This window comes from Phodopus roborovskii, unplaced genomic scaffold (assembly GCF_943737965.1).
Source record: "Phodopus roborovskii unplaced genomic scaffold, PHOROB, whole genome shotgun sequence".
Classification (NCBI taxonomy): Eukaryota; Metazoa; Chordata; class Mammalia; order Rodentia; family Cricetidae; genus Phodopus; species Phodopus roborovskii.
In genome coordinates this window covers 3,324,894-3,347,809 of record NW_026126511.1, presented here as the reverse complement: position 1 = coordinate 3,347,809, position 22,916 = coordinate 3,324,894, and the positions used below count along the sequence as shown (strand labels likewise).

The window sequence follows — 22,916 nt, the reverse complement described above, 5'->3', positions numbered from 1 at the left end:
TTATGCTTCTCATCCATTAGTTTAGGAAGAATAAAGAAGAAAACAGGTGTGACGATGCTTTGAACATGCTAGAACCGTCCACAGATACAAAGTATTATGGTCTGTTACACTAGCGCTGGAGAGTGCACATCTCAGCAAATGACCGTAAGTGTATTTGTCACTCATCGACTTCAATGAAGCACGTTCTGTGGACTGGAAGGAAACTGTCTAATGTCTAACTGAGTCTGTCTTCATAAGGCCTATGAGCTTTAAACATTTGAGTTTCCCACAAGAGAAAGTACTTTCCCAACATGTTTTAAAGAATGAAGACAGGGTACTTGCTACAGTTAAATTCTGTGAGTATGCTGCCCATACTCACGTTAGAGAAACACTGGATAATTGGGCAATGGGAGATGGAGGGGAAGTAGCCATTTGTCCAGCTGACCCTCTACATGAGTTTACTTGTCCATTGCAAGCGAGAAGACTTAAAACTCGAAGAAGTAGATTTCCTCTCCGGGGAACAAAAATAAGTGAGAAAGGACTAGATTTGAACATAGGTCTTCCTACACCTAAAACCTCTCCTTGTTTTTCTTTTAAATGACATTGTGTCTTAGTGAAATATCACCACTGTAATCTACAACACACACTGAGTATACTTCAGAACCTTAAATCCGATAAACAAATAACATAGTTTTGAAGGCACAATTGGATATTTTATTGGAATAACTTCGCAGACATCAAAAAGGACTTTGGAAAACAAATCTTGAGATTCTCACTTTCAGATATCCAAGGTTGAATGTGCAGTTATATCGCTGTGTTCATTTCAGCAGAATAGAGTTGGGAATCTACGTGCATTTAAAGAAAAATTATAAAGAGGGACTGGAGAGATGGGTTAGCAGTTAAGAGTGCTTGCTGGTTTTCCAAAGGACCCAAGCCTGTTCCCTAACACCAGTGTTAGGCGGCTCACAATAGCAGGTCCTGGAGCTCCTGGGACATCTGAGTCCCTTCTATGGCCTTTTGGGCACCTTTGATCACACATGGCATACACAGTTCACAGGCACATGCATGCACATATGTGTGTGTAAATAAAGAAATGAAAAAATAAGGTATTTACATCCATAAAAAATCAAGCCAGAGGTGTTCAGGGAAGTTTCCGTTTTTCTAAGTACTAGCTTTGTTAATTCTTCTCTGAGCTGGATCACGATGTACAAATGCAGCTTTTAATACCTAATGTCATTCCTTGTTTATGAGAGTGGTCCCCAAGTTTGGCCACACACTCTTCACATTGTAAGGCTTCCTGCCAAGACTCACTATACCAGCATTCACCATTATACAAACCCACACCCCCCCCAAGGCAGTTTAGATACAGTAGGTCCATTGAATCACTGGTGCCTGTGGCCTTTCCAGGCGGGTATTTTTAGTCCTTACACTATTAAGTTACCTGACTTTTTTTCAGTAGTACTGAATTACCAAAGCGACAGTTACTAAAAAGCCACAGCTTCCTGTAATTATGACTCCAATGGGTAACACATCACGTCCATGGAAAATTTTGTAGAAAAGTCAAGGAAGAAAACATACTGAACCGCTGTTCTTCTTGAGTGTGCAGAGCTCATGATTTCCCCCACAGCAAACGTTATTTCTGAGTCATAAAGACGGAAGAGCTCCTCCTGGGGGAAACTACCCAGCATTCCTCCAAGACCATTAGAATCCCCTCCTTCAGCTTCAGGCCACTCCAGTGGCATCTCTGGAAATCTCAGCACAAACTACCAACAATTTGCTGTTTCCCAACATGGTCATCCATAAGAGATATTGCTCTGTTGCCTAAATGAAAATATACTCACACAGACCGTTGGTTTTCCCGTGTGTTAAACAACTCATCTAGAGCCAAACGGGTGAGAACGTTATCCACAGTTTAAAAAATAGGGAGATGTTATGATACACTGCAACAGCATAGCTCAGTGCTGGAAAGCCACAGTAAGACTCGACTGGAAATATTTGAAGACTCATCATGAAAGCAAACAGTTTACAAAAGCAAATGGGATACAAGCACATATCACATATGCCTATCACATATGAGACCTTGGGTTTGAGCCCCAACACTTCAAAAAAGGAAAAATATCCATAACTGGAAAACCAAGCAAACAAATGAAGAGCAATTGGGTCCAGTTCAATGTGCAGTTTATTCTTAGAAAAATCTTTGGAAGCCATGTTAACAGTGGTTCTTCAAAGGTTAAAAAAAATTGCACAACCTACATAGTGACTCATGCCCATAATCCCGGAAGGCTGAGGCAGGGGACTGCTGAGTTCTCAGCTAGCGTGGACCACATGAGCTACGAAATAGTTACCATCTACCCTGGAATGTGTACTGAGACTTTGTTTAAATAAATAGATGGGAAACAGGTTTGTTGTCTGAGTGCACACAGTGTCTTTTCTGGAAGACCATATTTATTAAATGGAACTTTTAAAAATAATTGTCCTACCAGCCCACATTGTAGTTCTCCTTAGGCAGGACCATGGTGACAGACAGAGAACACATTCAACAAGAGATTCGATGTCCTTGTCACTGATTTTTTTGAATGCGTGACCCGGAAACATTTTAGAGGCCATGTGGAAAAAAAAAAAAAAAAAAACTATTCACAGTTGAAAATTGCAAGCTCTTCCACCCAACCTTTCAAGATGGAAGGATGTACCGACCCATAGTCGGGTGGAGTAACATATAGTAGGTACACATGAGAACTCCTATGAGTTGGGGTGTACATACTAGTGGTGAAAGATGGAAACATAGTGGTAAGATCTCTAGGGAGCTCCACTGTTTGAAAATGCATGAGCTTGGCCAACATCAATACCAAGCTACAATCAAGGAGTGTTTTATTCATGGCCCTTGTAGAGACCTACAGGAAAATGATAGATGGCCAGTCTATATTCTGTAGGTCTTACTGCCTTTAGTTAGAGCACTCGGTAGTTTAGAATGATAGATAATGTGGATAAAATTAGTTTTTCAGTTGTTGAGGATGTTTTCCCAGGAAAACTATAAACTGCTCCTTGACACTGGTTTTCTCACATGCTCTCAATGTATCTATAGGGCTTGGATAAAGAAGGAGCTATGATGTCTTCATATTTGAGGGGCAGAAGAGAAAAAGAAAAGGGAGTGTTTGATGAACTTTTGCAATTCAGAGTTGAGTTGTAAACCTCACGCAAAGGACATTCTAGGCAGGGGAAATTTCCTCTCAGATGGCATTTACTAGTGATTGTGTGAATTTCTGCTCAAATGATACTCATTGGTAAGTTTTGTACTAAATGAGTTTTCCCTGTGTTGTTTTCCTTTAACAGCCCACTTTTCCTGTAGGTCCCACCATAGGAACAAACACAGCTATTAGCTTTGCTCCTTACTTAGCGCCCGTCACCCCCGGAGTCGGGTTAGTCCCTACAGAGATTCTACCCACCACACCTGTCATTGTTCCCGGAAGTCCGCCAGTCACTGTCCCGGGCTCAACTGCGACTCAGAAACTTCTCAGGACTGATAAACTGGAGGTAATTCAATTATGTTTTGTGTTTGGAAATGCGATGATGGTAAATGCATGTCTATCAGAATGGCGGATGCCTGTGACATCATTTTATTTGCAGAAAATCCATGGAGGTGTACTTGCCCACACACACTGCTGTGAACCCGTGTATTTACAATTCTGTAGTGTAAAATTAATGCCAGCTATAGAGGAAATTAGTTCAAAGGCAAAGAATAACTTTGATATAAGCAGAAGTCAGATGTGTGGCTTCTATTCATATGACGAAAATATTGAGCTAAACCCGGTAGCCTGTGTCTGTAATCCCAGCACCAGGGAAATGGAGTGTGAATCCTGTCACAAGCTCAAGCCCAGGCTGGGCTACAGAGAAGTTCCTGGTCAGTGTGAGTGACAGAGTAAGACTGTCTCACAACACTAGGTAAACATCAACCAGTAGAATATGGGCACCATCAGGGCGGGAGTCATAGTTGGCTCTTGCGCAGCAAAAGCCTTTACTGGACTTCAGGACGCTGTGAGAATGGTCAGAAGCCCAGCAGTCGGGGCATTGGGGATACAAGAGTAGAGTACGTAGGACGGACTTCGCTCCCAAGTTTATGAGTCAAGTATGGGTACTCCAGATGCTCCAGATTCTCCAGCATCTTAATGGTTCCACTGGTAAATAGGAAAGGCTGCAGGCTGGAATAATTTGGTTATTGGCATGTTGTCTTTAACATGTCATATTTAATTTACCATGACATACTTAACAAAAATTCAAATATCGTATAAAATTCAAAAGGATTAAGTGTGTGTTTACACACACACACACACACACACACACACACACACACACACACCTTTACATTTGGATCAAGCAAATTTTCCTGGACTTTGCTGAATAGAATTTTTCTTTAATCTGTTTCACTTTGCCTGTGATAGCCAGCAGAGCATTCTGTGTGGTTATGTAAAGATCCGGGAAGACTTTTGAAAGGCGCCCTTTGAGTCCACTATTGATTAGAATTGTTAGGCAATCTGTAGATGCTTAGAACACAGGCCTAATCGGGAATATTCCTCCAGTGTGCAGCAGTTTAAATACTGGTCAAGTTAACCTTGAAGACAAGAAATGTTTACAGCCCCTGGCAAATGTTTTAGAATTCAGGATGTCAAAATGCAAATATTTCCAAAATTCCAAAATTACATCCCCCCCAACTCGGCTTCTATCTAGAGTGCATGGGTCCCCAGATGAAGAGAATAGAAAGCCTACTCACTACTATTTTGGAAACTTCAGGCTACTCCATGGCTCCTGAGAACCTGTTCTGAGAATGGAGGTGTTTGGGGCTCTACTTGCTGAGGTTGAGGAGCTTAGGTGCTCAGGATATGACAGTAAAATCAAATAAAATGATAATGGTTGGAAATAAAGAGTCTTTCCCAACAGGACTGGTAGACGAGGGCTCTATTCCCCACAGGTGACCTTAATGGGACAGTTTTGTGCCCACTTCATGCCAAGAGTGACATCATCTACCCCAGTACACCTGTGTGAATCCCAGCCACACCCACAAGCATCTAACAGACCAGGGTCAGAACTTACAAGTTCCATCACTTGCAAAGCAGAGGCTTGGGGATGAGGAGTTCAAGGCCAGCCTCTGTTACATGGTGAATTTGAAACTAGCCTAGGCTACATGAGATTCTGTTGAAAAAAACAAAGTGAACAAAAATAGAATTTAGGTGAATATCTGACTAGATTTTCATTGAGAAATGATGGAACTTTGAGCAATACCCAAACAGGAAGAAGTTGTGGATGCCTTTGAGGTTCCACCCATTTCCCCATCAACCTGGCTTGGCCAGGGGTCAGTAAAATATTTTCCCAGACATGACTGACTTTTGCAGACTTGAGCTTCATATCTCTGTCCCTTCAGTGATGTCTCTGGTGACCAAGAAACAAGCCACTGTCTGTTTACATTATTCGCTGTGGGATAGGAGCCTGGGAAAAGCAACTTTACCATCCTGTGGGCTTCTTCCTGCTCTTATTTATAAGCATGGATGAATTACATAATTACAATGCATAGGCTTTTCTTATTTCATACTGTGTGTAGTAAAGAATACCCCTCAGTGTCTACAGAAATCTTTCTGTGTATAGTAAAATCACAGTTCACTGGAAGCCCGGTTATTTGAGATTTTAGGAGACAAGGGAATTAAAAAGAAAATTTAGAAACCAACATTTCTAACTATTCTACCTTCTCCATTACTTCTTTTTTTACCTTTAGAGAGCTATCAAAAATGCTTCAGTGACTTCAGAAAGAAAGTTTTGATGTCCACATGTTCTAGTTCTTGGGATCGGTAGTTTTAGGTGTGATTCTGTTGTTGAATGGGGGGGGGGGGGCAGGAGCCTTCACAGCCACTGAGCTTTGCCCCCACCCCCCAGAGATGTGCTATTTCCCCAGAACTGTTTGCACACTGTGGTAGCTTGGTCCATGGGAGAACCATCTTTCTGTGCCAGGGATCTGTAGCGCCCAGAGTGACTATCCAAGTAGGAGATACCAGCTGTGCCAGTGTGTGTGTGTTGTGTAACCAGCACACAGGCGTTATAAGACACGTGTAGATAGACTGAAGAGACCCTGAATGGAAGAAGGGGGAGGGAGGGAGGGAGGGATGTTTCCTTTGTCCTTTTAGGTAAAGAGCAGATTTCAGATTAATCTCTCCTTTTCAGTATTTACCCTAGAAAGGGGGTCAAAACAAAACCCTAATTAGTTTGCTAGTAATTCTGGTAACTTGGGTTCTAGCTCAAAACAGTTTTACCATCTGTGAACCTAAAAGCATCAGGAGGGGAAATGGAAAGGGTGCCTCTTAGTTCTCCCTCCTGTCCGTCCGCCTCTCCCTCCTCCCATCCCCCTTCCTCCTCCGCCTCTCCCTCCTCCTCCTCTCCCTCCTCCCATCCCCCTTCCTCTCTCCTCCTCCCCCTCCTTTGGCGCGGTGGCCACCAGGCTTTCTTCTGCAGCCCTCTGCTCTTGTCTCAGGTATGCAGGGAGTTCCAGCGCGGAAACTGTGCCCGGGGAGAGACAGACTGCCGCTTTGCACACCCGGCAGACAGCACCATGATCGACACAAACGACAACACCGTAACCGTTTGTATGGATTACATAAAGGGGCGTTGCATGAGGGAGAAATGCAAATATTTTCACCCTCCTGCACACTTGCAGGCCAAAATCAAAGCCGCGCAGCACCAAGCCAACCAGGCCGCGGTGGCCGCCCAGGCAGCCGCGGCCGCGGCCACAGTCATGGTAAGTGCGCCGCCCGCGCCTGCACCGCACTGCGCCTCCCAGGCCGTGGGTGGTGCTTGCGGGTGGGAAGGACAGCTGGGAGACGAGGCTGCCATTCCCGCTGCTCGGCTGCCTAAGTTCTGTTGTCATCCCCCACCCCTCCTCGTTTTGTTCTGTTTCCCCCTCCCTTCTTCGCAATAGCTAAATCCCCAAGGCGCAGGAAACTCGGGCTGTGCGCTTTGTCACCTGGGCAGCCAGGTCTGTGAGCACTGCCCCCCTCCCAGGGCCTTGCAATGAATCTGAAGGCAATCTAGAACAGTGAAACTCTCGGGGAGCAGACACGGAGGGGAACGATGCCGCCAGCTGCCCAGGCAGTCTAGAAGGTGAACCGCAGCCTTCAGAGAAGCCCAGTGACCCCTGACCCTGCAGCCCCCAGCCACTCCCGTTCTTTGCCTTCTGCCCAGGCAGCACTTGCCCAGCGCCTCAGGGCATCTCATGGAAGAGTGAACTTGGAAGCGAGCTAGCTGGGGCTTCAAACACCCATACCCAGGCTAGCCCTTCGACTTCTGTCCCTTAGATACCAATGCTGCTGAAGCCCCTTAACTTCACTGTCTCTAGCTGCCCCTCGGCCACCAAAACCTGCATCATTTTGGCCACCAGGGAGCCTGTTAAGACTCCAGAATCTTAAGTCTAACTTACACACTCAAGACCAGAACTTTAATTTTTTCTTAAATTTTTGTTTATATATTTATTTATTTTGGTTTTTTCGAGACAGGGTTTCTCTGTATGGCCCTGGCTGTCCTAGAACTCATTCTGTAGACCAGGCTGGCCTCAAACTCACAGAGATCCGTCTGCCTCTGCCTCCTGAGTGCTGGGACTAAAAGCGTGCGGCACCAACGCCCGGCAGAACTTTTAATTTTTTAAAAAATAAATTCCCAGTTAGGACCAAGAAAGACGGCTCATTGGTGAAGAGCACGCCCGGCTGCTGAGGAGAACGGGAATTTGAGTCCCGGTATTTACCTCAGACAGTTAGCCCAGAGAGTCTGGCGTTGAGACAACACGCAAATGACTTGGCGTAAAGGACCAGGTGTATTGACCAATGGCTTTTGTGCATCATGTAATGCCTCTAAAGAGAGAAGAAAACAGGGCTTGGGGATGTTGGGTTGTGAGCAGCTGGTAGCCTCTCCTCCTTGCCTTCGGTCTCCCTTAGCTGGCAGCTCTGCTTCCCGAGGCCAACTTCCCCCCATGACACAGCCCATGGCTTGAGACATCTTCAGGAACACATTCTTACATCTGATAACAGAGAAGACAATATTTTCGACACAGGCTCTAATTAAGGGGGAAAGTCACTGTAGTTGTGTTATGTCTGTGGTCAAAGTGATAGGAGCTGATTTCCCTGGATCACAGTGGCCGCCTCTCAGCATAACGCATGATAAGCTGTGGAGGTTAATATGGGAATGTCTGTCCCTCTGATTCAAATACCAGTGAAGTCTGGAAAAATGACAGTCACAGTGACATTCAGGCTCAGCCCTGATTTTACCCAAGCTCAGGCTGTTATCTGCCTGCTTCCTGGAAGGAGTTCCAGACACACAATCAGTACCTATCCAGTCCCTGAAGGGGCAGTGGACCTAATCTCCGTCCATGGCAGGTGCCCCGGGGTGGTGGGTGATACCAGCAGAAACGCCCATTCACCCATACAGGCCATGCCTCAGCTTCACAGTCTGCAGCCGCGCTTGAGCTCTGCCCCACACCCTCCTCCACGTTCTCAAGGGGAGCTCATCAGCATGCATGAACGTTGCTGCTGTAGACGCTGTGAGAACCAGTTACCATAGTTTCTTGGATTGTTACACCGTGCCCAAATTTGGAGCCCTGAGAAGTCACAGGATCTTGAAGCCTCTCTGAGGCAGCCCAAAGCGATGTAGTTTCAGAACAAATCCAGCACCTTTCTGACAGCGACAGGAAGATTACTGAATCTGTCATGCCCTTCTAGCTGATGTGAGAGGCTCATTTGAAACCAGCCCAGGTACAGTTTGATGAGCTTTACAGCAGCAGAAAGACTATTATTGTATTTCCTTATTTAGAAGGACAAATGGGAGCTGTAGTTGCAGTAGAAGACGTCAACATTCCATTCACCTGACTTCCGTGGCTGGAAGCAGAACCCTTCCATGATGTAATTTCTTATTCTTGTCCAGGGGTTTTTACCCACCCACCCCCCTTATTTGAAATAATCAGACATTAAGAAGGAATTTAAATCTCCGGTTCTCGAAAAGAAGCAGCATTTATCTCCACTTGAACCTTATTCTTTCATAATAGAGTCTTAAAGCATAAGCACCAGTCAGTCTCGCCAGAGAGTTCCACATGTGAGAATAAGCTGGTCAGAGACATGCTTTGGTAGTTCTAACACAAAGGGTGTTTGATCTTCATGTATAGCCTTTATTCACATAAACCAAAATAGGGGGACAACGGAAAGAACTAGCTTGTAAGAGGAAACAGGACAAGCTGCTGACGGCCAGATAAGTTTCGATTGTCTAGAAAACACTAGCAGGAACTCTGAGCCCCACGCTGCCCCACCGCCTCCTATGAAAACAGTCGAGCAGCACTTGGCGATTATTCCCGCAGGCTCACCTGGCCGGCTGGGTGTGGTCCTCGCCTACAGCGCTGGCCTGGATGATTATCCTTCTCACCTTGACCTGAAGTGGGGTGGTTTCCTTGACTCTGAAAAAGAAATCTCAGCTTCACATAAAGTCTTGTCAAGTGTGCCCATCCATTCAGACCAGCTGGAGGCAAGCTTAAGGCCAGGGCATCAAAAGTACAGACAAGGCCAGCGATAACAGAGCCCAAGTGTCTGGCACGAAGTAGAGCTGTAGCTGAGCTGACCCTTCTCGCACTGGTACCAAATGGTAGCTAGTGGGCCCCACTGTCCCTAAGGTCAGGTAAACATGCCAGCCGTCAGTCTAACCTGGACGAGCACATGCGTGCCAGAAAGCCTGTGATGTCATGGATAGTCATCTGCACAGATTTCAAGAATATATTCTACGTGTGGGCTTCATATTATAACCCGCATAAAGCCTTAGTATATGTATGTATGGAAGCCTTCATTCTTCAAAACCTCAGTTTATCTTAGGAGATATTTGCATCTAATTAACTAAAGAGATAAACCGTGCACCAGAAAAGGAAGAAGCGTTGCCAGTACCCTTAGTTCACAGTTCTCAGCTTCTCTAACCCCCAAGTTTCTCCCCTCTAAAAGCTAGGTTTCAATTACCTAAGAAAATAAAATAAGGGGGGAGGGGGAGGGGTGTGGAAAGAAAACAAAAGACCACTAAACTTCCAAATGCCTGTCCTAAAAAGAAACAGTTGACATTACTTAGTCTACTAAGTCTACTAAGGAAGCTCTGTGGAGTCAAAAGTGAGACCCTGAGCACCAGTCAGCCCTTAGAGACTCCTGGGCGTATCAGAAGTCCCGCCCACCAGGAGCTGCAAGGGCGGGGAAGCTAAGACGGATAATCGAGGACTGAAGACTTTGGACTCAGCCAGCTGGTGAGCAAACCTGTGTGGTCTGGGAGAACAGCCATGTAGCCATGTAGTCAGTCAAGATCAGGTGAGGCTCCAAAGCCACAGCAAGCTCTTAGGACCAACAAGAAGACCTAGTGGGTACAGTCATTTACCCGCGCCAAGCCTGATGGCCTGGGTTCAGTCACGGGCCTCACACGCTGGAAGGAGAATTGTTTGCACACGCTTCATCTTGCACACATGCACAGGTGCACACACAGATGAGTAAAAATGAATAGGGAAGAAAGAAAAAACAAGACCCTGCCTTAGTTAACAATGTGAAACTGTATAGCAATGAGACATTGTAGCCAAAAATGGAGTCATGGAAGTTTCATGGTATCTACTTACACTTAATATCCAGGAGTTGCTAGGTGTTGTGGCCTACGCTATTAACCTCAGCATTCTGGAGGCTGATGCAGGAGAAATGCTGTGAGTTCAAGGCCAGTCTGGGTTACAGAGGAAGACCTTGTCTCAAAGACAAGCTCTGTCTAAGAGCTCGAGCTATTTTTATTTTCAATATTCAGTTTCATTTTGAAAAAAGAAAATCGGTTTCCTTTTATTGGCTGGCCTTTATCCAAACTGCCTCTCAGAACATTCTATTCACTGTTAACCAATCTCTGCCCATAGTTCTTCCCGGGTTATTTCTAGTCTCTTTCTCCAAGTTCCATAGCTCCTAAGCTATCTCCTCTCACATTTCTTACCCTGATTCATCAAACGGCAAACAGCCTTGCATTTGCCAAAGAATTTCAGACTGTGAATTCTATCAGAGAAGCCTTGGGGATTTACCTATTGTGTCAGCCATACAGGGGGATATCCATTGTTCCTATCTGCATTGAAGCTGCTTCCTGAATTTCTTTATTTTCACAGAATTCTGCCATAGAACTTTCCTACCCACTAACAGTTTGCCAGAAAGAGGAGCTTTTTTCATTGTGGTCTGAATCAGTCCAGATCCGATACTACCTTGGTTGTTTAAATGAAACTGCCTTCCCGAAGCTTGGCTCTGAGTTGAAGGCTCACCCCTATTTTGAAGGCAGTTTTCTGCTCTCTCCGCTGCCAGTTCTAGAGAAGGTCCCACTTGTTATTAGACGGTTTGATCACTGATTATAGATAGCTAAAAGTACAAATAGTGTTACTAAAGAGAAGTTATTTTAATACGAAATACCTTCTAGAAGGGTATTTTCTCAGTATAACCCGGTAAGTTGTTTGAAATGAATTGTAATTTCAAATGTAGTAGAAACAGAACGGATGATAAGTTAGTAGAGTGTACGTGGAAAAAAATTGGAAAGTTCCTATTTAAATTCAAATCACTCTAGGCTTGGGACATTGATCCATGTGGTAAGGCTACCCACACTAGCAGAGTGAAGCAAAGAATTGAGACAATTAACCCATGTGATTCAGCCAAAAAATAATGACCCAAACCCAAACTCTTTTGCCTAAATAATCTTGTGTTTGAATATTTTTTGCCTGAATTATTATCATTATTATTATTATTTTTGTCTCAGTTTGCTGCTTCATTTTGTTAGGTTAGATGTGAATTGAAACACACCTGAATGGAGGTTTTCTTCTGGTTGGGATGTACTTTACTTCTTGATTATTTCATATCTGAACTAACTTATCAGATGTTCCTTAGCCCTGTAGTCCTTAGAAGTTCTGCATTTTCCCCCCTGAAGCAATATAAAAAAAAAAAAAAATGCTTATGGTGTGTATGCAAGCTGCTGTTTTAATATACTTTCCTGAATTTCAAACATCTATATTTTACTCTCTTATTACGCTTTTTAACTAAGGTACAGTAGACGCATTTTTTTGCTTCAATACTAATTTAAGGTGTAATGTTCATTTCTTTAGAGAACATTTTTGTTGTTGTGCATGCCTAGTGTTTCGTACGTTGTATATTGCATTCAGAATATTTTTTTCCTTCTCACGTATCCACAATGCAATGCCGTTCCCATGATGCACCTCTGCTTGCTGTTTACCTGTATGTTAATTCGCTTGAATCCCATTGGCCCACTGCCATCATGTGCTCGCTGCCTGTTATTAAGACTCAGTCGACTGCCAAAGCACTGAAGCGACCTCTCGAAGCGACTGTAGACCTGGTACTTTGACCTTTCACCTTTCGCTTTGCATGTAGCTTTTCAGAGAACCAGCTGAGATTTGTATGTAAAATACCGGTTGCAGCCAATCATTATTATTAATTTTAAAATGGAGGAAATGCAATAAAGGTGTCTAGCCATCTCATTTGCGTATGTAATCTGGGAGACAAATTAATCCTAACAAAATTTAATACCTTTTCCAAAAGAGTGAAACAAATTTAAATTACGGGGCTCGGAAAGAAAGAAAAACAAAATACTCGTTGTAATTCTTATTAACCGTTAAATTCAAGAAATTGCCATTCAGTTAAAGAATAGACATTAATAATAACGCAAACGCTCCTCTCTTCCCCCTTAGAGTAGTTTAACCTGTTTTAAAAGCTGAAGCCGTTTTTTTTTCCCCCATTGTTGTTGCTTGATAGTTTTTCTTTTCCTTAGTTGAGATGCTACTGTTTTTTGGGTTACAGAATTCATGCTTTCGCTCTCAATAACAAATCCTCACTCATTCGACATTGCCGCTGTTTAAATTAAGGTGCATGGCAGAGGCATCTCCTTAGCTGTCGTTTTTTTTTTGAAAGAAAGAAAGAAAAGAAAAGACAAGAGTAAAGATTGTTGCAGTTGATGATCTCTGTGGACACGGGGGCTCGCGCTCGCTTTAAGTTGGACACATCCTCTCAAATTCTTCACTTGTAGGCTTTCCCTCCCGGTGCTCTTCACCCTTTACCAAAGAGACAAGCACTTGAAAAGAGCAACGGGGCCAGCCCAGCCTTCAACCCCAGCGTCCTGCACTACCAGCAGGCGCTGACCAGCGCGCAGCTGCAGCAGCACACCGCGTTTATCCCCACAGGTAAGTGCCCTTGCCGCCCACGTCTGCGTCCTGTGTCCTTCTCGTCATGTGCTCTCTCCTCCTTCCTTTAAGCTGTTTGGTGGCATCTGGTTTGCATTTAGAAGGTGCAAACACAGCCTGGCCCGCCACAGCCCTAACTATCTAGGCCCATTGACTTGCTCCGATATAGCTGAAGGCAGTTAGGATTGTGAAGTCAAATGTTTGACGGGGTTTAAAACCTGAGACATGGGGAGCAGGTAAAGCTTTGCGTTTCTTCTGGTTTACCTAAGGCCTGTAAAATAGCTTATGCAAGGTTCTTTATTAGTAGATAATTGAAATTTGTCCTTAACCCTCTATGAGCTAAAAATATAAATTCCAATAAATACTAACCGTTTCCCCCTCCCACCCCCTGCTTCTATTCAGAGCACTAAAAAGTCTAAGGCTATTCAAATTAAAGTAATCCTCTACTCATTTTTTTACATTCATTCTCTCTCTCCATCCTTCTCAACTCTCGCCAAGTTCGCAAATATCTGGAGTGCTTGTCTTGCGTTTCTGAGCCAATGAGGGACGAGGGGAAGGGCTTCCATCCCTTGGCCTACCTCTCACTGGAGACCATCTGTTAGCCACAGGGTCTCGCAGATGATGAGAGGGCTCCTCGAATCCCTCATCCTGTTTTACAAATGAGAAAACTGAGGCCCCGTAGTAATGAGACGTGACTTTCCAAGGTGGTGCACCAGACACAAATACCGGGCGTGTTGTTCTAATGCCTGCTTCAACTTTTCAACTTACATAACATCACACCGCCTCACTGGCCCCCACATGGCGCATAGAGACCCCTCCCCCAAATCAGGTTAACGTGGACTTTTTTAAAGTGGCATTAAAAAAAAAAAAAAGTCAATTCAGGTGAAGAAAAACAGTGTAAAACGCATACATTCTAACATTCCCCTCCCCCGGTTCAGTGGTGCAGACACAGCCCCATGCCCATACGGCTCGCCCTCACAGACTTTACCCTTTTAGTCTCTGTTAGAAACAGGCCACTTAAGCCCTTCTGGGAAGAACTTCCACTGAGTTTTTCCCAAGTGAAAACTCCCGTCATCCCACGAAAACAAGTAGACACTTGTCAGTAATCTAGATGATTGGCTACATTAATCTCTTTAGGTTCCACAGCGCATGTTGAGTTAGGATTGGGGGTGGCTAGATTTTATTTCGGTAGCAGTCTTTGTATAAACACCACAAGTGAATAGTAACCTATAAACTGTACCTATATTAATATAGGTGCACTATGTCAGAAAGGACCTGAGTTCTGAATCGGTCTTAAAAATGCCTTCATGTTTTTTACCCTATTGCAACATTAATTAATGGCATTCCATGCCATTCCAGCTTGGCTATATTTGTGATTGTAACCCACCTGCAATAACATAATTACCAGAAAGTTAGCTCGCCCTGAGGGTCCTGTATGTTACTACAAGTGTCCCGTTGTAGACTTTGTGGCCACTATGTATTTTAAGAGAGAAAAAAAAAATTACTGGATGGGAAAATATGAAAGGCAAGTCTGTTTCTGAAGAATGGGTCTTAAAGACGATACCTTCTCCTGAGAGTACCAGGGACACCCTGAACTGAGCCTTACTTACCCAGGTCTCAGCAACCCTCCCTCCAGGGCATATGGGATAATCCAGTGATGACTAAGTCATCAAAAGCTTCCTCACTGAGTATTTTCCAAGCAAGAGTGACTAGCATAGCTTAAGCCATTACCCTGTGGCTGAGGAAGAAGCCCCTGTGAGCTGTGTCTGTGTGTGCCCGCCCTCTGGTGGATTCCCCAGGAACAGCTCAACTTTGTTGGCAACCTGTAGCCCTTGGGAGCCAAGGGAGAGGCTGTAGTTCTGGGAATGAGAAGTGTTTAAAGATCTCAGTGGATAATCACGTGGATTTTGTGTACTGGAGTGGCATCCGAACTCCCAAGAAACTCTCCACACTTCTGTGAGGTGGTAGAAAACAATTTTATTAAAAGTAAACTTATCATAAGTTTTCTCCCAATTAAATCCGTAGCAGAAATCTCCATGGTTATAGTAGGCTTTTTGTTTGTTTGTTTCAGAATATATTTCTTATAACCTGTTTTCAACTTTATGACAATGAGGTTTATTCTGATTGTTTTTAAACCTCTGCTGATCAGGTGATGATATTATATTGTAATTTTTAGCAGATGGTTAACTGCTATTTTTGAGCAAAATTTTAAAAAAGAAAACTATCTGTTAATGTAAGCAGTTATCTTACAAATGGATCAAGGGCATTTTTTTTTTGTGTGTGTCCTCTTGGAGATTACTCTGTGTTGAAAGGCTTTGATATGAACTAAAATTCCTCCCATTGACACAATATTAATTTGGATTTTAGGAAATTGCCTCCAGGCTGTAAAGCTATTCACGTAAAATGTCACACAGGGTGTGGACGTCTTCCCCACAACCATAGTAAGATAATTACCGCCTTGGCTGGTGCCCTGGCACATTCTAGTGAGTGGGGTTTTTCTTCTTTGGTTTGTTTTTTTTTTTTTGTTTTGTTTTGTTTGGTTGGTTTTTTTTTTTTTTTTTTTTTTTTTTTTTTTTTTTTGCTAATAGGGGTTATTTTAAGCAAGTTATACACTTCCCTTGCTATGGTAGGAAAGTGGCAAAGTCATGCGTGGTTTCAGAAGCAGCAGTGTAATAAATGGCTGTGGGCATCTCTGTGACAAGTTTATTCTAAGTCCCTATAGACATTGTCATCGTTCCTCTAGTTGACACAGTTCTATCGGTGGTGAACAGTTACATGCATTTTGCCGATGGAAAAACTGAGGCCGCACTTACAGTACAGAATGGCGTGCAAAACTACGAGAGTACCCAAATAGCTCTGGCTCACCGAAACTTGCAGTATCTGTGCAATGAAGGAAGCAAATGTTGCAGAAGTCTTTACCCGTAGCGTCGGCAGCACCCTGCCGGCCCCTCAGGGGCAGAGCAGTCTCCCATGGTCTCCCTTGAAATACTTCATTACACTGGAAGTGCACATGGAAGATTCTAGGCCAGGCGTTGCCCGCTAGTGAGAAATCACACACGTCACATAAAGTATGGATCCCATTCAGTTCAGCAAGCATTCCCTGCATACGTGCTATGCTCTCGACTGCAGACAGACCCACAACAAGCATGCAAAGGGGCCCAGGGCTGGGTAGAGGCAAGAGTCCACCGTATGATGGAGCCGGGCTTTAAGCGTGGGCTTCAGGGTGAAAGAGAGAGGGAGAGAGAGGCAAGGCGGTCATCTTCGGCAGACGGACACGAACAGTGCAGAGAAGGAAGACTTTCTGAAGCAGGAGGACGTTGCTAAGGGCTTTGAAATAGGGGAAAGATTTTACCATCGGAGGAAGAGCTTACTGGGCAGGTACTGCAAGGGTAGGTTGGAAGAACAGAGCATCGCTGGCTGTGGTAGTGGGACAGGGTACTCGCGGGATCTGTGGGAAGAACAGAGGGACGGACAGATGCGGGTGAGAGGTGGGAATCAGGATGAAGAAAGCTGTCCACACGGCAGAAGCCTGGTTCTTCCCATGTTCGAATCCCCCTTGGGAGGCAGAGAGTGGGGCCTGGGGTAGTAGCATATTCAAGCACTTACACATCCCGGACACAAGCCAGAATGGCACTGGGCAGGTCCTGTGTGGCGTAGGAGCTACGTCAATGGTCCACGCCCTTTGTATATCTACAAGTGACCCAGGAGGCCTCGAAGAAAGCCCATCCACTGTAGGATACAGAATAAAGAGGGATTTTAAACGCTGAAACCTGACATGGTTGACTTTTAAATGGGGTGTTTTATGAACTAGGCCCTTTAGTAGCTTTCAGAAACAAATTTCTCCCAAAACACTTCTTACCTCGGGCCGGATCATTGATGCCACACGGAGGTTCCCCGAGATGCCCTATACACCTTGTCAAACAGGCCCTCTGCCCTTCCGAGTTCACGGCAGAATGAGAGAGGAAGGTGCTAAACATTCATTTAAATAGGTTGTTTAAAAAAAAAAGCAAAGAGCTCCAATAACTAAATAGAAATCAAAATAGAAACTGACTTCGGTGGCAGGGGGAGGTGGGAACATTAAGTGCGAAATGGTTTTCTGAAGAAGTGACACACATCTGGACACATGAGAGATAAAAGTAGTGGCAGAGAGACTTCTAGACAGGGAAGGGGACAGCTGTGAGAAGCCCCAAATAGACAAGAGCATGGTGAGTTCAGCTGAAATCGATGAAGGCCTATCCAGGTGGAGCCTGGTACCAGGAAATAAGATGCAATGGGGGGGGGGGGAGCCATGGCCTGGGCTAGCAGGGCCTCTGTCCCCAAAGTATCAGAAGCCAGCAAATCCTTCCCAGAAGTGGGATGGCCGAGTCTACAGCAGAGTAGGGCCAGGAGCAGGAGAGCCAGACAGGACTCGCTGCGCTAACGGCATGGGACCTCCAGAGCCACAGAAGAGACCGGAGCTCACAGGTGCTCAACTGCACAGACACAGCCTTACGCTGGCTCGCTGGGGAGTGTTCTGAGGGGACGTGGCTACACTTAACGGTTGAGGCTGAAGTACTACGTGGGTGATGATAATAACCACCAGGTGTTTCCAGACGTGCAGAAGGCGGTGTGAGAAAGAGCGCCGCATAGTCTGTTACACTGGAGACCCTTGTAAATAAAGCCCAGGTGGAGAGGTCAGGAAAACAGCCCGGTACAGAGGCACACAGAATGTCCAAGCCACGGGTCCACTGATTACTTTGCAATGGAGAGGTTGAGAGACACCTGGGAGGTCTAGAAAACAAACAAACAAATAAATAGGACCCAGGGTAGGATCTAAAATCTCCAGCATCCTATATAGGGGGAATTAGGGGGAATTCAGCACAAGCTTTTAGAAAGTTTGTGTGTGTGTGTGTGTGTGTGTGTGTGTGTGTGTGTGTGTGTGTGTGTCCAAGAATTCAAAGGAAGAAAGTGACCTAGTGTACAAGATGTAGGCAAGTACAAAATAGCCCTGAATTGTGGGTGGAGGTGTTAATGGTGCTCTACGGGTCCAGGCTCAAGAATGAAAGTGAAACCAAAATGGAGTGAAGAGATGAACCTGTGGGTGTGGCGAACTTACTAGACTTTTGTGGAAAGTAGAAAGCTAGACCGGGCTATAGGTAGAGATTGCATCAGCTGCAAGGGACCTTGAAGCGTGTGAGTACCCCTGTGTGTGTCTCGGTGAGCGCGTGAAGTTGCACGAGCTGGCCTGTCTCTGTTAAAGAAGAAGCCAGTGTAGCTCTAGTGTTAGCCTGGTCAAAATGTTAAGTCAGGCCAGAAGTCCTTGTCAAAATGAATTAAGACATAGAGTTTCCAGAGTCCACATCTAACATCTCAGCAGTTCTGACACCTTCAGCAGATGCACCTAAGTTCGTTAAAAATACACTGGGACCCCTCCTCACATGACCCCAAATTTCCAGGAACCCTTATATTGCCTTAGTTTATATTCTGAAGAACAGAGCCAGTAAGTAGCAGATAATCCCTCGGGGCTCCCAACACATCTTTTCCAAGCTCCTGACGGCCGTCTGTGTTCATGGTGGGAACCTGTTGATGCGTGCACACTAAGACCATCCACAGATAACATAGTTCTTCCCAAGGAGGCACAGACACAGTCCTTCCTTCTTTACTAATCTAGACACCAATCTGAGATTTCCTAGGATCTTCGGTCCCACGGGAGTTACCTTGAAATGACCATGATCAAATCTCCCACCTGGGTGGGTCCTAGTGTAGCCCCAGATCTGCATGGTTGCTTGTGTAATACTTAGACTTCACTGATAGGTGCCACCTCCTTGTCAAGGCGAATCTCGTAGCCAGACGATACCCCAGACCCATTAGCTGATTCTGATCAGGAACCTCCATATCCATTACTAGCATCCAAGTAGTAGCTTAAGATTCCCCTGCCCTGCCTGGCAGGGCTCTGGTTTAGAGGCTATGAAATCTTAATTCACCATTGTTATATTCACAATGCAATTGACACAACACACTTCATCACCAAACAGACTCGTAAAGCAATGCACTCTAACAGGGGCCACATCTGACCTGAACTCGGCTTGGAACTCTGTTCCGGTCCTTACCCTTGACTCACACAACACAACCTTGGAGGAGTTACTGTGCCTCAGATTTTTCATCTGTAAAATACCCACTCTCCACCTTGGAGGATTAACTTGGGGCTGTCTGGGAAAGACTTTGAGTCTTCAGAAAAAAGAAAGGACGCTGTGCTACCATCACATGTCATCCTTGTTAGACTCGTGTTGACCGAGAGGAACAGAAAGGGGAGAGTAACAGGGAGTGGGCTTAGGATCTTATTGGCTTAAAGTTGGCTGGATATGTATATGTACCTGTGTCTACACTGATGACGTGAACGGCCCTAAAAACTGTAAACTAACCCTACTGATTTCTGCTTTTGATTCAGTCTCACTTTGAATGTTAACTCTAAACCGCTAACCTGTTTCTTTCCCTTTATTCACTTTTTCCACCCCCCCATTGCATGACTTCAGGGTCAGTTTTGTGCATGACACCCGCTACCAGTATTGGTAGGTTTCAACCTTTTTTTATTTGTCTTTTATATGATGTACAATGCCTTCATTGTTTGACATTGATTTCAGAGATGGTAGAAATGCTTTAGGAAGTAGATCTGAAGGGCTAAATGGCTTTAGAGTTAACATGTAAGCTATGCTTGTGTATTTAAGAAAACGATGTGTTGTTTTTTTTTTTTTTTAATGTGACCTCTTATGCTAGAACAATCACTACAGAGACATAAAACACAAGTACAAGTGTGCTTTTTAATGATTTGTGTTCTGTTTCTCTTTATAGTTTATCTGGTTTAGCATGAGGCAAACAGAGGCAGGCTAATTTCATCAATGTTTTAAAGTTTCATAGTGGTGTGCCTTTATCTCCTCTTTGCTGTGTGTTAGAGTTATCAGAGTTTCCCAGAAGTATTTACTTTTGGAAAAAAAATTATACATGGATGTATTTTGAAATCAAGTGTCTGAACTTTCTTGCTTAATTATCTTTTTAGAGTGTTGACTTATTTGTGACACATGTGTATTGTGTCTCCACATTCCCTTAGATGGGAAGTTTCAGTAGTGGGGTCCCCTCTCACATTTAGGGCCTTGGCACAAAAATCCGTCTTCAGGACATCCAATCAATTTCATGTAGGACTCTAGAAAGCAAACATTGGCAAAACAGATCTGGTTACTTCATAGTAACCGCCCTAGAATGCACACCAAGGCCATTTCTTTTGCCTCACTGTTTATTTACCAAATTAAAACACTATCAACTGAAATTCCAGTTTGCAGATGTGATTCCAAATTGAAAAAAAAAGTGGGGGGGTATTTTCGTTTAACCACAATTCGTTCCAGCATTCACCTTACCTTAAATTAGGCCTATTGAGCCTTCGATGTTTTAGAATTTACGATCAGTCTACTTTGGTTATCCTGTGTTCTCAGTTCATTGGACATCACCTATTCTCATATTTTGAGAAGCGACTGTTGTTACAGTCAATGACACACTCTGAATCGGGAATGACTTTGTCATCAGAAGCAAAATGTTTATAAATACATCAACCAAAGCAGGGCGCTTTGGCCTTTCTGGGAATCACTGATTATGTTTGAAGACTTCCTTTAATTGTACTTGTAATAAGCTATTTTCCCTTTTTATTTCTCTCCCATGCTTCCTTGCTTTGCATTGTGATTGCATGCCATCTGCTGGTTTAACCCATGATGGCTTGCTGCTCTGATATTCACCATGCCAAACACCACTTCTATTACCATAATGCTACACCCTCCTGTTCATTGCTCCCATGGTTCCCCTCCTGAAAGTACCCATGATGCACAGCGCTACGTCCGCCACTGTCTCTGCAGCAACAACTCCTGCAACAAGTGTCCCCTTCGCAGCAACAGCCACAGCCAATCAGGTTTGCTCCTTTTAAAGCTTTCTTTCACAAATCCCAAACTCTAAATGAGTGCTGATATTTTAAATAAAAAAAAAAATTCTCCCGGTGAGAATTTTTTTTTTCATGTTTATCCATCAAATTTTTTTTTTTTTGATTAGTTTATAGCGAGCATTTGTGGACAGGTTGCACTTATTTAGAGTTAACATTTACTGCAAATAATGATGTAGCCATGTTTTGTGTTGCACTGTTTGTTTTCGTACCTAATATTGTGTAATTAACCTGACAGGCTTGAATTTCTTTTAGTACAGCGTCTTTTATCCGGCGGTTTGTGAGCTGCCACATTAGAAATGTAGAGCCATACTGGTGGGTGCTCCTAAACCAGCTCCTCTTTGATTCGGTTCACTCTATAGTGGAAGAGAAAAAAGAAAAAAGAAAAAAAAAAAAAAACAAAACAAAACGAAAATTCTCCTCCCGTACTCTAAGTGTCAGATTTGAGGTCTGAACAGTGAACGCTGCCCTTGGTCACAGGTGCTGACTCAGGATCCACCGGAAGATATCTGGTGTCAGAGCCACGCCACCCTGGGAGAACAGGGTGGCCACTGCTGCGCTCACGATAGCGGGCTCTAACCGAATGTGAGAGTTTACTGTGTTCGCTAAATGCATGGGCCACTAGGACAGTGGGGGCAATTCTCAGTGGAGGGAGCCAATGGACTGTATTTCCTGCTCTGTGGTCACAAGTCGCCCATGTCCCTGATGCTGCCCAGCCAGTTTACACATGTTAGCTGGCCACAGGATAAGTGTGAGATGGCAACATATCCTCTAGTCTCACCTAGGAAAGCACCCAACACAGAGGCCCTCTCGTCATAGGATAATTTTGAGGTTTTTTTTGTTTCATTTTGTGTTTTGTTTTCTTTTAAATAAACTCACCTGTGCTTAGAAAAGGGGGAGAGGATAAAAAAAGTAGTTTGGGGCACGGGGAAGAAGGCCAGACAAATAGGGGGAAAAAATGGTAAGTTAGACTCTGGGGGAGACCTTGCCAGGCTATAGATGGCTGTTTCCAAGCTTCAGCCTGCAAGCTGGAAGGGCAGGGTCAGCTCCAGTGAATACACGGCCCCAGTGCTCTGGGCTCGCACTAATGGGGAAGAGAGACTACACTGGAGGGCATGAATAAATGTTACCCCTGATTGTGTCACCTGATGAAGCAGAAGACTAAGGTAAAAGGGAGGGAGCCAGGCTAGTGGACAGCAGAGGCAATTAAAGAAGACATGTCACCACCCCTCTGCTCCTCACAGTACAAGCCTGGCCACCACGTTGGCTTCCAAACCGGTACCACAAAGAGCAGCAGATAAGTTCCTGAACCAGGAAGAATGGGTTTCTGGTTGGTTTGTTGGTTGGTTGGATGGTTGGATGGTTGGATGGTTGGATGGATGGATGGATGGATGGATGGATGGATGGTTGGTTGGTTGGATGGATGGATGGTTGGATGGATGGATGGATGGTTGGATGGTTGTTGGTTGGTTAGATGGTTGGTTGGATGGATTGATGGATGGATGGATGGATGGATGGATGGATGGATGGTTGGATGGATGGATGGATGGATGGTTGGTTAGATGGTTGGTTGGATGGATTGATGGATGGATGGATGGATGGTTGGTTGGTTGGTTGGTTGATGGGTTAGTTAGTTAGTTAGTTAGTTAGTTAGTTGGTTAGTTGGTTAGTTGGTTAGTTGGTTGGCTGGCTGATTGATTGGTTGGTTGGCTAGTTGATCCAATGACTTTAGACAGCTTTGGG

At 44.5% G+C, this 22,916-nt stretch overlaps 1 protein-coding gene across 6 annotated transcripts in view; it reads left to right on the top strand.

The window, feature by feature from the left end:
* Window positions 1-22,916, top strand: part of Mbnl2 (muscleblind like splicing regulator 2) — a 93,376-nt gene that overhangs the window by 53,090 nt on the left and 17,370 nt on the right. The window contains exons 3-8 of one of the 6 annotated variants that reach the window (XM_051195212.1): window positions 3,310-3,510; window positions 6,491-6,754; window positions 12,322-12,375; window positions 13,063-13,216; window positions 19,729-19,764; window positions 21,052-21,146. In XM_051195212.1, coding sequence (XP_051051169.1) covers window positions 3,310-3,510; window positions 6,491-6,754; window positions 12,322-12,375; window positions 13,063-13,216; window positions 19,729-19,764; window positions 21,052-21,146 — 804 coding nt within the window. The remainder of the gene's footprint in view (window positions 1-3,309; window positions 3,511-6,490; window positions 6,755-12,321; window positions 12,376-13,062; window positions 13,217-19,728; window positions 19,765-21,051; window positions 21,147-22,916) is intronic. The other 5 variants (XM_051195214.1, XM_051195216.1, XM_051195213.1 and 2 more) reach the window with 5 other exon arrangements.